We start from the raw sequence: 15791 nt of genomic DNA on the forward strand, positions 1-15791 counted from the left end.
GTCTGGACAGGCGAAAGGGCCGACGCGGGCTCCGGGCGCTCCCGGCATCCCTCGGGCGGCGGCGGCGGCGGGCAAGGCGGAGGAGGACCGTGTGTGGCTGGGCCGGTGGTGGGCAGTGGGTGCGGGCGGCCAGAGACCTGAGGGGGAGCCGGGCCGGGGGGCCGCCGCCGCCGCCATGCAGGAAATCATCGCCAGCGTGGACCACATCAAGTTCGACTTGGAGATCGCCGTGGAGCAGCAGCTCGGGGCGCAGCCGCTGCCCTTCCCGGGCATGGACAGTGAGCGCGGGGCCCCGGCGGGCGGGCGGGCGAGCCCGGCTCGGACCCGAGACTCGGGGTCCCGGGCCCTTTCCCCAGATCTGGGACCCCTTCTCCCTCGCCCGGACCCGGGAGCCCCTTTCTCGGACCTTGGATCGCCTGGGCTCTTCCGTGATGATCTTTAGGAGGGCACTACTGTGTCCGTTGTTCACGTAACTATTGAACGAAGGCGGGTTGTCCCGAATTGGAAACCCCCCCATATACACACTTTTCTCCAACTAGAGAGAAGTCCCTTCCCACCGCCTTCCCCCCGAGTTAAGCGCCTTCGTATTGCTTTCACCCAAACCTGGCTGTTCGAGGAGCCCAGTGAAAGAAGAATTACCTCTCCTTCGCTCTAGGAAACTCACAGCTAGACTCTCGGGCTCCATTCTTCTCGCAGGACTCCCACTCCTGGGAGAACATTCCTAGTTCTGGATCTGGCAACTTTTCCTCGGAAACCCAACCCGGGTCATTTATTGCACTCGGGAGGCTGTGTCGACCTTATTCTGAGCTCTCTCTACTCTCCCTCTTCGCATTGGGGGGCTCCTGGCTTCTGTATCCTCACTTTTAAGAGAACCTAGCAGATTAATTCTTAATTGCTTTCTGAGTATACTTGAAACATAATGCTATAACACTAAAATTAGGGGAGCTCTTAGAGGTCCAGGTGTGAGAGCAACTTGCTGAAGACCACTCAGTATATGGCAAAGCCAGGAGATCGCTCCAGGGTTGCATCCTGCCTTCCTTGACTGCCAAGGTACTGCACCTGGTGCTCTTCTTCCTGTCCCTACAGCCTCATCCCCTTCAGGCAGTCGGGCCTTCTCACACATGCCCCACTGAGTCTGTCCCCTGCCACTGATACTTTTGTGTTAAACAGCATTTATGCCCAAAGAACAAATTCACGTCATCTTATTTTAAACACACAGACACCTTCTACAAGTAACTCAACTTCAGACACGCACTATCTTGCACACACATCCACTTACACACTAGGACTTCTGTCTTTTTCCTCCTGTGGTACTGTGGATTGAACTTAGGGCCTTGCATGTGCTAAGCAAGTGCTGTACCACTCAACTACTTCTCCAGCTCTTTTTTATAATGATTATTATTTTGAGGCAGGATCTCCCTAAGTTGCTGAGCCCAGTCTCAACCTTGTGAACCTCCTGCCTCAGGCTTCCAGCTGACTCAGATTACAGACATGCACCACAGCTCTCGATCCTTCTCCTGTTTTGTTTTTAATATGTGGTCTCCCTGTATTGCCCAGGCTAGTCTTGAATGCACGGACTTAAATGATCCTCCCGTCTCAGTCTCCCAACAACTGAGATCACAGGCATGTATCACTACTCCCAGACTTCTTCCTGCCTTGATGACATTAACTTGACGTCATGGAACAATCCATGCAGGGCAACTCTTATCTTTCCATCCTTCTCCTACCAGGTACTACAGGTCCACAAGCCTGTGGGAGCAGGTGCAATGGCATATCTATTCCTAGGGACCGTCAAGGAGACGCTGCGCACAGGTGCCTCCCCAGCCCAGGGCCTCAGATGTGGTAGGCACCCTCAGCACTCACTGTTCATGATCTCATTCATTATGTTAAAGCCCAGTGAGGCCATGGTACTTCCTCACTGGTCCCTGCACTTCATTCCTATCTCAGTTTGAGAAGGACTGTCAGTTTTTCCCCATCTGCCTGACACCAGGCCCTAGGACTGGATGTCTGAATTTAAAGAATGAACCTCTGAAAAGTACAAACAAAAGACTACAAATACTCCTTTTTTTTTTTTTTGGCTCTGCTGGGGGTTGAACCCAGGGCCTTGTGCTTACAGGACAAGCACTCTACCAACTGAACTATCTCCCCAACCCCTAGAAATACTTTTTTTTTTTTTTTTTTTTAGTTTTGATGGACCTTTATTTATTTATTTATAGATGGTGCTGAGAATTGAACCTCATACATGCTAGGCAAGTGCTCCACTACTGAGCCACAACCCCAGCCCAGTGATATATTAATGTAAGACTTTTCAAGCATTTTGAAGTGCAAACACTGACACTCCAATAACTCCCTGGTAACACCTCTAACTTCAACAGCCTTAACTCTATACTAGCAAAATCTACCTGCTGCTGAGAAGCCATTAGTACATGGGTTTCAGAGATGTTGTTGGTGACTTTTCAGAAATTTTGAAATGCCTGCCAATGGGGAAAACAGCTCTTGAAGCAAAGAACAGTTTATTCTAGAAGCTGTGGCTGATGAATTCCCAGACTAATCAGAACAGCCAGCCCCTGGACCCCATAGACTTCTGTTGCACTCTGTGTCTGTTGCTTCCCTCCCCAGAACCAGCTGCACCTGTGCAAATGAAAGACCATGGTCCTCTCGTAATGATGGGTTAATGATGCATATTAAGAGCAAGTCTGATTCCCTGTCTCCACTTATAGTCTTTCTTCTGGTCTGGTGTTTCACGGGCACCTGCCTCTTTTCTGTAACCTGTCCCCCTTCAGAGGCCCCATTCACTTGTTGATATTTCCTATGAGATCATTTCCTCCTTCTCCTTAAGTGCCATGAATTAGCCCTCCTGGAAGGTCTAAGCTGGGGGTAATTAACTTATTTTTGTGATCTTGTGCTCCATCCTGCCTTCCTCATCCATGGTTAACTCTTTTTGTTGTCGTTTTTTGCAGAGCAGATTCCCACAATATCAGTAAAGTTCGGCTTTTTATTGAAGATGTTACAAAAGAGGTTTAATTAAAAAAAAAAAAAAAAAAAAAAAAAAAAGCCCCCCCCCCCAAAAAAAAAAAAAAAAAAAAACCAAAGCCCATGGCATCATCAGAGTCCTCAGATTCTTCTTTCTTCCACTTTCTTCTCAGCTAGGGTAGCAGTGGTGGAGAGGTCAGGACCTCCTGCTGGTGCCACATCAGCCTCCAGAGCAGGTCCACCAGCCCCTACATTGCCAGTGAGACTCCCAGTGTTGATACTGGCCAGGGCCTTTGCAAACACGCCAAGCCGAAAAGGTTCACCTTTTACATCAGCTGCTTTAATGAGGGCATTGATCCTCTCTGTGACAATCATCTCATCATCTTACAGGACAAGGGCAGAGTAGATACAGGTGAGCTCAGAGATGTAGGCCATGGCACCTGGTTTGTTAGTTATCAGACGAAGTGAGGGTTCCCCAACGCAACCTTTGCTTCCTGGGAAGGACCATACACCTCGGTGGCATCTGAGAAGAAAATCACTCTTTAGCTTTTAATTCCTTGAAGGCTGCTGACTTCCACAAGGTTCTCAGCACTGACTTAATGTGCATGTCTCATTTTGCAGGGAATAACTGAAATAAGTGGTTTTTGCCTGACTCGGTTGGGCTTTGCATCTTTTGCCACTGTTTCCTATACCGTGGGTCGAAGACCAGAATGATCCCTTCCCACTGTCTTCAGTCAGTGAGATAGCAATGCAAATAGTCAGCAAATAGCAACGGCACTTTGCTTTGCTTGATTCTTTTTACAGAGTCCGGGGCTGCTGTCTGCGAATTCTTTTTGAAAGCTGCCTGTGGTAAAGGTAAGAGACTGCTGGTTTCCTAACATGCTTCCCAAGATGCCCTTTCACCACCTTGCCCCCTAGCAGACTTGTAGGCCATCAGGTCTCTGACTTGTATTGCCTTCTGCAGACTGACAATGTCCCTAGTTGAATAGGATAGGAACCTGATGGGCCCCAAATCTAAACACAGGATTTGAATCTAGCTCAGAGGCTACCTCTCCCCTCAGCAGAGAAGAGACCCCATCATGGAGGCATCAGGAATGTTCTCAAGGTCCCAGAGTTACTCTGTGGCTGAGCCCAGCGAATACAGGCCTTTTCGATTCCACGGTCTCCCCAGGCTTTCTGCCCTCTGTAGCTTCTTAGCAAAAGACCCTATAATACTCCTTCTTGTGAGGTCTTGTTTACACTAACCAGGTACCAACACAGGCTTAATGAGCCAGACTGTCCATTAATGCATCAGAAGTGTTGCTGGAAAGTACCTTACAAGCCACATATAAGTCTGGGCATTTTTCTCCCTGTAGGGAAATTCGTGTAGGAAACTAAATCAGAAGATGGATAGGGAGCACAGTACTAGGTCAAGAGGATGACTCTAGTGGATGATTTGGGTTCGTTTTGGTTCCATAGCAGTCATTTGTCACTGAAGCAGGTAGATGAATTAGCTCAACTTCATGCTGTGTGGTCAGGATACCATTCCCCCTGGGCTCCTGGGCTCATTTCATTGTATTTGCTTATTTATTCTGCCCTCTGACCAGCCACCTTTAGTTCCACAGCAATTCCTAACACAGGGCGCTACAGCTGTTTGCTAGTACAATAGCCACTACCCACATAAGCCTATTCAAATTTAAATTTTAAAAAATTAGGGCTGGGGAGATAGCTCAGTTGGTAGAGTGCTTGCCTTGCAAGCCCAAAGCCCTGGGTTCGATCCCCAGCACCACAAAAAAAAAAAAAAAATTAAAATGAACCTCATTGACGTAGTGATAATTAAGTACTAAATAGCCATGTGTGGCTAGTGGCTGTCATACTGGACAGCAGCAATGTAGACCATTGCCTTCCACTCTTACAGAAAATTCTACTGGACAAGGCTAGTAGAGATCTTTTCAACTTGCAGCTTCATTCTAGTTGAGCCTTCCCAATGGTCCACCAGGACACCAGCTATGTCTGACATTCCCAGAGAATGACTCTGTCACATCAGGGCCATACAGATACTGCTACAGAAGGACACTTCCCCTCATTTGCATACATCAAATTTCTTCAATTTTAAAAAGTTGATCTTGAGACTTTAAAGTGGGCACTTCTAACAGGAGACTTCCTGGGCTCTAGGCTTCTCTTGGTGGGCCTCTTTATTCTTTAGGCTTTCCCAAACCCCGGTCTTCATTTTACCACCCGTGATTTTCCTGCATAAGTGTACCACTGGAACTGTTTTTAATTAAATTAAGAAATAAACCGACCCTCTAGCCCCACCCCGTCCTAGGCATGTTTTACCTTCATCTTACAGTAGTATCTGAAATCCTGATCTGATGTTTCAGTTATATTTTTCTAGAACACCTTAAACTTTAAGCTTTAAAATGTTTGCTGGTGTGCTGCCTAAACCATGTTGTCTCCAACCAGAGGCACCTCCACCACCTTCTAAGATGTGCTGCTTTCAGTTGGTTCAGAGAAGTGTGGGGTGAAGGCACCTCCATTTCCCCTGAGCCCACACCTCCCCTTACACAATGGCCCCTCTTCCTGGACAGGGGGCATGTGCCCATTTCGCCACATCAGCGGCGAGAAGACAGTGGTTTGCAAACACTGGCTACGGGGGCTGTGCAAGAAAGGGGACCAGTGTGAATTCCTGCACGAGTACGACATGACCAAGATGCCCGAGTGCTACTTCTACTCCAAGTTCGGTAAGGCGCATGAGACCCTGGGAGGTGCACCCAAAACCCAGACCCAGGGGCCCAGCAGCTCCTCAGGGCTGTTGCATCTCTGCCTTCTCCCATGTTTCTAGTTTCTGATGAGAAACTTGGGCAGTGCCTACCAGCCCTAACTGGCTCTGCAGTAAGGGGATGTCATGGTGATAGTCCCTCATGTCTTTGTAGTACTTGTGGACACTGAGACTGACAAGGGTCCCATTTAGCAGATAAGCAGTGCAGCTGGTCAGAGACCTTGTTTCTGCCCCTGGCACCTTGATCCTTGAAATCCATGTCTCCTTCCAGGTTGGTCACTGAGCACCCCTGGGTCTGAGTTGGTGCCTTATCTCTGGGAATGTATCTGGGGTAATATCACAGCCCTGAGTTGCAGGTCTGGAGGCTGTCTTCTGGTGGCAGTGAGCCCCACTCTTCATCTTGAAACAGATTGCTTTGAGCTCTGCTTAGAGAGCATGACCTCACCTTTCCTGAGTGACCTGTGTGGAGAAGCAGGGGATGGGTGGAAGCAGCGGTGCTGGTGCAGAGCTGAGTCTCCGAGTCTGTGCTCTATTCTGATCTTCAAGGTGTCCCAGGAAGAAACTGTTGGTTAGTAAGAGGGCTGGCTGTGGATCTAGGACTGCCAGCCCCACCCAGGCCCTGTGCAGGGGCTGAGGCAGGAGGTTGGAAGCCTGTGGGAGGCTTTGCAGTGAGCTGAGTGCTGGGCTGGCTTTGCACTTCCAAAGCACTATTGTTAAAGACGTTAATTACTTCAGCATCCCAATAGGCTTCACTGCTGGCTTATTAATGATAGTCGTGGCTTGTTTTGTTGAGGCAGCATAAGCTGCAAAGTCAAAGCAGACAGACAGAACTAGGATTTAGCCTTCCCAGCTCCCCATCACCCCCAGTGCAACACTGGAAATGGGCTGAGTCTCCCATCTGGCCCCAGAGCTCTCCCTTGAGGGCATCTCTCTGCAGGCTGACCTGGGGTTCCCGCCTTCCTGCTGGGCCCAGCAGCCCCCTTTGTCTCCAAAATCCCTCTGCCTGCCTATCCCCTGCAGCTCCTGCCTTGGTGCAGACACATCACCTGCAACTTCTGTCACTTGTACCACAGGTGTGTATTGGGTTACCCTTTTAGACACTGGAGGGATAGTGATGGAGAGGACAGACTGATCCTAGCCCATGGAGCTTTTGCTTTAGTGGTCTGGGTACAGAGGCAGCTGATAAACCAGTGAGACAAGGAAGAGAATTTTTTATGAAAAGCGAGAGAAGGAAATAAGCAGTAGTGAAACCCACGTGGAATTTACTTCAGGCAGAAAGATCTGGGAAGGACTCTGGAGAGGAGTCCTAGGCTGGGAACTGGAAGGTAAGCAGGGGCATCTCTGGTAGAGGATTCATCTTGGGCAGCAGAGAAAACCAGAGTGGTTGGGAAAGGGGTCACTGAGCCTGTGGTGGGCCAGGGCAGAAGTTTGCATTTCCTCCCAATTGTAAGCAGGTGTTAGCATAGGTTACACAGAGCAGATCTGGAGGTGGGCAGGTGGTTACCCAGGAGAGGTACATCCTCATGCTGGGGGTCACCTGGGCTGGTTACTTCTGAGAAGCACTGGTCCATATGTGTTGTCATCTCCGGGACCCAGCCTTGAGCTCCCAGATCTTCCCTGTGTTAGTCCTAAAAGTTAGAATTCCTTAGACCTTCCCCATCCCAGCTCATAGATGGGAAGAGCCAATTGGAGTAGAACAGGAATTTCCTAGTGTCAGGTGCATTTGCATATCTGGGTTCCTTTCTGCCTGGAAAGGGTGGAACAATAGATTCTGATGAGGGATGCCTTGGGCCAGGCTCTGCTGATGTTATTGTCCCTCTCAGCAGCACTGATACATGTGAGGGAAAAACTGTTACAGTCCCACTGACATTCTGCCCTGGGCTCAGGGCTTGCCAGGCCAAGCCTGGACACTGGAGTCCCTTGGGCCCTCTTTGCCTTGTAAGCTGTCCTAGCACTGTTCCAGGAAGCCACATGTCTGATTTCCTGCAGGGGAGTGCAGCAACAAGGAATGCCCCTTCCTGCACATCGACCCCGAGTCCAAGATCAAGGACTGCCCTTGGTATGACCGTGGCTTCTGCAAGCATGGTAAGTGCTGGGGTAGGCTGGGCTTGGCTCCAGGAGAGAGGCCAGCAGCCCTCCTCTGCCCATATCACCCTCAGGCTGCCCACTGGTGCTCCTGGGACATCACCCCATCTGTCCCACCTGTCCCAGCAAAACCTGACATTCTGTGGCTAGTGAGACCTTTTCACACCATTGCTTTCCCTCAAGCCTCCCAAAGAAGCTGTATGGGAAGCATTCTCGCTGCAGTTTCAGTAAGGCCCAGCGTAGAGAGGCCTCTCTGCCTGTGTCCTCTATGAATGAGCCCAAGCCAGCATGTGAAGCCACACTCTGGTTCTCAGTATGCCAAGCTGTCTGGGTGGGGCTCTAACTGGTAGCAGGGACACTAGGGTATCCCCCACAGAGGGGGCATCTGAGTGACCCAAACATTGGGCTCTGCAGGTCCCCTGTGCAGGCACCGGCACACGCGGAGAGTCATCTGTGTGAATTACCTCGTGGGATTTTGCCCGGAGGGGCCCTCGTGTAAATTCATGCAGTGAGTACCCTGGCCCTAGCCCTGCTGCTGCCCCTTTGTCCTTCCTGGGTGCAGCTGGGCTTAGGTCACTGGGTGATATCAGCACCAGGGACTGGGGCAGGAGTGGGAAATGGGAAAGAAACCACTACTTATGGCTACTGCTACTTCTGGAACCCAAAGACAGCTCTGCCTAGACCAGCATTTAACCTTTCATGGGTCATGTGCCCTCTGGGAATCTGGTGAAAGATCTCCCAACCCTGTGCTCCATATAAACTCTCACATACATAACCTTGCATATGATTTAGGGGGGTTAAGGACCTAAGTTAAGAGCCTGTGTCCAGGGCTAGGGGTATAACTCAGTGGTAGAGCACTTGCCTGGCACTTGTGAGGCTCATCCTCAGCACCACAAAAACAAATAAAACTTAAGAGCCTGTGTCCTAAAGGAAGGAAACTAAGTTTCAGGGCCTTCTCGGTGGAGATCCTGGTTCCATATGCAGTAATTCATATGACTCTGGCAAGTGCGAAAGACAGTGCTCACTTCCCACTTGAAAACCCTGCAGCTTAGGGCTCAGTCACTGGCCACAACACATGGTGCATGTGGTAACACCTGGTCACAGATCTGTGGACCTCTGAAGCTGGATTCTTCTTGCCCATGGAGTTAGTGAGTGTCCCTCTCTCAGGGACATCACCTTGGCCTCTGGAGCCTGGTGCACTTCTTTTTTTTTTTTTTTTTTTTTTTTCTCCTGGTACCAGAGATTGAACCCAGCAGTACTTAACCACTGAGCCACATCCCCAGCCTTTTAATATTTTATTTAGAGACAGGGTTTTGCTAAATTGCTTAGGGCCTCACTAAGTTGCTGGGACTGGCTTTGAACTTGGAATCCTCCTGCCTCAGCCTCCCAAGCTGCTGGGATTACTGGTGTATGCCACCATACCCAGCTCCTAGTGCATTTCTATTACTTAGTTGTAGGGATGAACTTCTGCGTGAGGTGATATTAAGACTGCAGAGTTTCTAGGCAGCCTCTGTCTACACTGCTGAACCTGCATCAAGAGCAGTTACTGGCCTTTGGGATCCCTGGCCCCTGTCTCACTGTGTGCAAGTAGCCGATGCTGCCACTGGGGCCCATGCCCTACATGAGCACCCAGGAGCCTGCAGATGGTCCAGGGACTCCTGCTTACAGGGTGAACGTGTCACTGAAGGTTCTGCACGTTGTTAGGAGCTGAGGACACTCCAGACGGGCTCTTTGGGGAAGAGGGTCTTCTGTGCTCACAGCCCCTCCTTCCCAGCCAGCAGGCTGCAGGTGTGGCTATGCCTGCCTTACTCAGAGCAATACTTGTCCAAGATCTCCTAGTCTGCATAGGTAGAACTGGGTCTGAGCCAAGGTCTGTCAGTTCTGTTTTTCCTGCTGTTCTGTGGCTTCCCAAAGGTATCGCTGAGTGCCAGACTTGCTGCGATTAAGTGATTTGGGTTGCTTTTGCTTGGGCAGAGGTTAGGTGCAGTTTTCCAATCACAGCCTGACCTGTCTCCCCTCATACCCTCTTCTCTGTTCTCAATCCCTCTGGCTGCCGGGTAACCAGCCCTCGATTTGAACTGCCCATGGGAACAACTGAGCAGCCCCCACTGCCGCAGCAGACGCAGCCTCCAACAAAGGTACCGTGCCCCTGCCCCTCCTTGGCCACACTGGCCCTGCAGAGAGAAACTCAGTGCCACCTCGGTGTGCAGTCTGCAGTGTACAGTATACAGCTGGAGGCCTGTGAGAGGAGGGTGAGGGAGGAGGCCGGAGAGAAGGGAAGTGCCTTCAAGTTCCAGCAGAAAAATCAGGGAGATCAGTTCTCATTTCCCTCTAGAGATGGAGAGCATCTGCCAGAACTGAATTCCCACTTGGCCTCATCCCTTGCCTCAAACCCAGAACCTCATCAACATGAGGCCAAGTGCAAGATGGCAGACAAGAGTCATTGTCACTGTGTGACTGTGGCAAGGTGCCACTGCTGCTCAGCAGTGTCTGCCTTGGGAGATGAGTAGGGGGTGACCTGGGCCCAATCTGCTGCTCTTTTTGCTGGTCTTCCCTTTACAAATGGGGAAACTGGGCTCTGAGAGAGAGACTTGCCTGAGGGGCACCCCAGGAAGGGGCTTGATGAAGGAGCACAACCAAGACCAACTGTTCTTCGGCCAGTGCTACTGCTGCTCCTTGGAGGTTCCACCAAGAACAGAGCTGAAGGACTAGCTGGCTTCAGTTGTCTAGACACAATGCACTTGGTTGGTCCTTTCAGGCACAGGGAGAGAAGGAAATGCCATCAACAAATGAGGCTCTGCAGCAGCGCCCCCAAAACCAAGGGCATGGTGGATTTGGTTACAGGTGTGGGGAACTGGGCCCAGAGGAAGTGCTGGCCCAGGTGTTAGGCGGGCCTCCAATAGGCCCTCCATGTAAACCACTCTGCCAATCTTGAAGCCTCCCCTCCTACCTAGTTGTGCTCTGAGCCAGTTGCCAGAGCCCCTCCCATTCTTCTTCATCACCATGAGCTGAGCATCCATGAAGGCATGTGACTGCACTTGCCTTCCAAAGACCCCCACCTTTAAGAGGTGGTGGTGCATGAAACCCCACTCTTCATCAGGAGAGGTAGGAATTCCTGGATATGGATGCAGCCGACAGCCTGAGGGTTCCTAGCTTGGGTCCTGCATTTACAGGACCAGAGCCAAGAACCCACCTGGTTGAGAGGTGGCCTTGCTGAGGAATCCCTATCCCAGGAGCCCCTATCCCTCTCCTTCTTGAGACTCTCCAGAGGAGGGCCCTCTCAGCCCCTAGAACACAGGTCAGCATGTCAGGCTCCAACTGTTTTTCTGTGACTGTTGCTCGCCGTGTAGGCTGCTAAACATCTGGCTGAACCAAGCGTTCATCCTGACCTGAAGCTAGAACCTCAGAAACAAAAGTAAGGCCTGATCATGCCCTCGCCCCACTGCCCCAGAGACCTCCTCTTGTCTTTGGTGTTTTGTTTTCTACTTTTATTTTCCGTTTTTGTGTGTCTGCATGGTGTTTTTCGGGCAGCAGCTCCTGCCATCATCACCACGTTTCTTTTCTGCCCACTCCTGAGCTGGGCCATCGCGGAAGCCCTCTTCCTGCTGGTCACGCGGGAGCAGTCCCGCCCTTTCTTCCTGTCCATTGGTAGTCTGCGTGCACGTGTTTTCCACAGTAAAACCGTGTTGTGTAACTCTTTCCAGCAAAGTAACAATCCGCCATTACAAAGGTCGTCCTCCTTGATCCAGTTAACGAGTCAGAACTCTTCTCCCAATCAGCAGAGAGCCCCACAGGTCATCGGGGTCATGCAGAGTCAAAACAGCAGTGCAGGCAACCGGGGACCCCGGCCACTGGAGCAGGTCACTTGTTACAAGGTGAGTTCCAGGACTCGGGGACAGGGTGGGGGTCTTCTCATCAGTCATTGGCCATTCCCTCCTTCCCCAAATGTGTGGTTAACATTGAAAGTGAAAACGTTTTTTGTTTTTGCTGATTGTAAGAATAAAGGTGGGCCATTATAGTGGGCTGGAGACCATCCTGCTTCCTCCAACACATCAAGGCACAGCACAGGGTAGGAAAACATGCTGCTGAATGAGTGGACTGTGCTTGCAAGAGGGACAGCTTCAAGATCAAAGACAAAATGGAAACAAATTCAGGGAAGAGTGATCCTTGAAGCTTCTCTCTGCCCCAGAGGCATCCTTAGGTCACATGCCCACACACCCTCAAGGGAATAGGACAAAGCTTTGAGCCTATGCTGGAGGAATTGGATTGGGGACACAGATTCCCCACCCCTTAACATAAAATGGGACACTCAGGGAAAGGGTGAATTTAAACAAACCCACTAGAAAACTTGTCTTCTCATTCCTGGCTGTGGGTGGAAAGGAGAAACAAATTCCTCAGGAATCGGTAGTTGCTGGCTGGTCCTTCCATTATTGGGGCCCATGTTCACATCCTTGGTGAGGGCTAAAAGTCACAAACTGAGTTTTCTAATCTATAATTGCCTCATGTGAGGTATGCCCCTGGCTTCCAGAAGAAGCTCTGAGAGTTATATTCTCCACCCTAGCCACACAGAATTCCCACAGAGTCCCAAGAATGAGTTCATGATTAAAACTCAGAAAACATAGCTGGGTGTAGTGGTGCACACCTATAATCCAAGTAACTCAGGAGGCTGTGGCAAGAGGAATTCATAAGTGCAAGACCATCCTTTACAACTTGGTGAAACTGTCTCAAAATAAAAATTAAAAGGGGTTTGGGTAGAGCACTTTTTTAGTATGTGCAGAGTCCAGCATTTAATCCCCTATACAAAAAAAAAAAAAAAAAAAAAAAAAGCCAGGTGTGGTGGCAATGTCTATAATCCTGCCAGCTCAGGAGGCTGAGGCAGGAGGATCACAAGTTCAAAGCCAGCCTCAGCAATTTAGTGAAGCCCTAAGCAACTTAGCAAGACCCTGTCTCAAAATAAAAGAGGCCTGCAGATGTGGCTTAGTGGTTTGAGTACCAAAAACATAAGAACATAGCACTTTACCCTGAGCTACACCCCAGCTCTTTAATCTTAAATTTTTGCAGCAGGGTCTCATTAATTAGCTGAGGCAGCCCTCAAACTTGCAATCTTCCTGCCTGAGCCTCCCAAATCACTGGGAATATGGGTGTGCACCACTGCACTCAATTGATTTGTTGTTTTTGCTCCTAGTAACAGCTGAATCTGACACTTGGTCATTTGAGCTCTTGTCTGATGTCACTGGCATCCATGCCTGCAAGATGTAGTTCTGAGTCAAAGGACATGTACTTAAAATGTTCATCCAGCCTGTCCTCAGGAGAGACTGAGCCCCAGGACTCTGCGACAGCAGTCAGGCATACCTTGAGCTGCTCTGTCCATCAGAAACTTGCATTCCTGGGGATGGAGAAGGCAGGTGCTTAAAGGCACTCAAAAGGAAAAGCACATCTGGATCCAGGGAAAGCCTCACTAGGGAGAGTTCTAAGCCTAAGCCTTAAAATGTGAGAAGAGCAAGGTAAAGGGAAAGGTCTGGGGAAGGCAAGATGGGTGGAAGGCATCCCTCACTAAGTTGCTGAGTCTGATCTTGACTTGAGATTCTCCTGTCTTAGCCTCCCAAGTCACTGGGATTATAGGTGTGCACCACTGTGCTCAGCTCATGCCGTTAACATTGAAAATACTTCATGGGAATCCTGGATTCCTGGGATCAGCTACCAAGACCAATGGACATGCAGAGTGCTGGGAGTGGGGCCTTGTGGTTATTCCTTCTGGTCATAATATTAGCCTAAGGGCCAATTATCAGTCCTTAGGCCTTCTGGTCATCATATTAGGCCTCATATTAGCCCTTATGCCTCTTGTCCACGAAGTCACACATACATATTAGATCCTGAAAACAAGAGACTGCAGTGTAAGGGGAACAGAATAAACAAGAGCGCTGGGTAAGGACAGCAGGACCTCTTTATATTGTTGCACACCAGCAAAGCAGGGACTGGGGATTATTGGAATGGGGGTAAGGGGAATGGGGATTAGCATCTGTGCCCTCCAGCTGCCTTCTGACCCTCTATTCCATGCTTGAGGCTGCCATTCACTGACTTAGACTTCCTTTTGTGTTTTGAGTCTCACAAGGATGGAGACACTATGGGAGGTCGTGGATAATTAGCCAGAGCAAGTCAGGGTCACTGTCAGATCTGTCAGAGGTTGCACTATGAGCTCCACTCACCCAAGTCTAATCATTGTCTCAACTCTGATCCTGTGATTAAAACCTGTTCCTAAGGGTAGCTTAGACAGGTAAGAGCCGGGCACGGTGGTGCACACCTGTAATCCCAGAGGCTCAAGAGGTTAAGGCAAGAGGGTTGTGAGTTCAAAGCTAGCCTCAGCAACTTACTGAGGCCCTGAGCTACTCAGTGAGACCCTGTCTCTAAATGGAATATAAAAACAAGCTAGGGATGTGGCTCAGTAGTTAAGTGCCCTGAATTCAATCCCCAGTACCAAATAAAGGAGCCAGGAGGGAAAGCGTTGGGTACAGCCCATCCTGTGTCCACAGCAATGGCTCCCCAGGCTGGGGAAGGAGCCTGGTAGCTTCTCTCGTGTTGTTCCCTCCCCCATCTCCTCAGGGAGACCCCAGACGTTGGCTCAGAGGTAAGTGACTGGCCTGTGTGCAGAAGGGCTGAGAGCTCTGGTGCCGTGGACTTCTCTTCATCCTGCCACCCACTTGTGAGTCCTTCCCAGGCAGGCCCAGGTCCAGTGCAGGTGAGGTACAGGCTGAAGGGGCGCCTTGCTGGGCTCTCAGGTCACTCTGTTGGCCTTGCTGGCTGCGGTTTCTACACCACTGCACTTCTTCTTGAGATTCCTCTGCTTGTGTTTGAAAGGAAATCTTACCACACAATTTCAGGGTCCTCCCTAGCCTGGTATTTGGTGGGTGCTGCCTTAGTTGAAAATTGCATTTGAAAATGGTGTATTTTTGTCTCTTCCCTTTCTGCTGTTCCCAGTGTGGTGAAAAAGGACACTACGCCAACAGATGCACCAAAGGGCACTTGGCCTTTCTCAGTGGACAGTGATGGCAGCTGGAGTCAGCTCAGAACAGCCCGAGGGGCCCTGTTGTTGGGAGTATGCACCGACTGCTGAATGTAGTGTTGGTGCAGCTGACTAAAGCCGGCAAGCATGCTCACTGGGGCTTCTTGTTCCAAGGGGCCATATCTGTTAGTTTCCTATCATTTTGCTGTAATCTTTTTTAAAAAAGGGACATGTGCTTCATTGTGTCCCCAAGTCGACATCATGTTTGCCTGGGCCTCCATGCCTCTTTTCTGGGACTCCCTGAACACCTACCCTCCAGGGAAGGATGTAACTGAGGAAGGGCTTGTGCTACACTGTTGTGTGTGGAAGATGGCCTTTCCCCTCAGGAGCTCACTAAACACCAGTTCTTGGACAGCCCAGGGACTGGTGGATCATTCAGAGCTGTGGCAGGTCATGCCCGCTTCCTTCATGTCCTGCTGAATCCCGAAGCTGTGCCTATCAATGTGATTTGAACAGGGGAGCCCTTTCTGGTAAACTTGGTGCACTCACTGCCTCAGCCTAGCTCTGGGCCCAGGTGGCAGCAGTCGAGGGATGCAGGGCTCTCTAGTTTGAGGTTGTCTCTTCTGGGCTTATTTTCTCGTGGGGCCTGATGGCATTGAAGGTATACTTCAGCCAGAGCCGCACACCACTCTTTAAATAGCTGATCCATCTGCGCCTACCTCCTGCCAGTCAGGAGTCTGTACTGTCAGACACCTGTGGCATGCAGAGGAGACCACCCTGTCCTTGAGCCTGGAAAATGTGAAACCATCACCTGCAACCTGCTGGGCAAGTGGGCCTATCCAAGTTCAATTACAAGAACAATTTTTATGAAGTTGATTAAAGCTTGTTTTTTAAGCTGTGTCTCATTACTTATGGGGACTGTATGCTGGGGAGACTGGCTGTGCTAGCTGCCTGGCTCAAAGCTCTGATTGGAGC

At 50.2% G+C, this 15791-nt stretch overlaps 1 protein-coding gene across 3 annotated transcripts; it reads left to right on the forward strand.

Annotated features, from left to right (window-relative positions):
* Window positions 1-60: 60 nt before the first annotated feature.
* On the forward strand, window positions 61-15710 carry CPSF4 (cleavage and polyadenylation specific factor 4). Of its 3 annotated transcripts, none has more exons than XM_079121298.1 (8): window positions 61-278; window positions 3778-3828; window positions 5541-5693; window positions 7721-7816; window positions 8231-8324; window positions 9882-9954; window positions 11521-11691; window positions 14792-15710. In XM_079121298.1, the coding sequence occupies exons 1-8, from the start codon at window positions 176-178 to the stop codon at window positions 14858-14860; spliced, it is 810 nt and encodes a 269-aa protein (XP_078977424.1). In that variant the 5' UTR covers window positions 61-175; the 3' UTR covers window positions 14861-15710. The 3 variants fall into 3 exon arrangements, with proteins under 3 accessions (XP_078977424.1, XP_078977425.1, XP_078977426.1); XM_079121299.1 differs by having other exon boundaries at window positions 11596-11691; XM_079121300.1 differs by having other exon boundaries at window positions 11599-11691.
* Window positions 15711-15791: the final 81 nt, after the last annotated feature.

Source organism: Sciurus vulgaris, assembly GCF_902686455.1.
Source record: "Sciurus vulgaris genome assembly, chromosome: 18".
Lineage (NCBI taxonomy): Eukaryota > Metazoa > Chordata > Mammalia > Rodentia > Sciuridae > Sciurus > Sciurus vulgaris.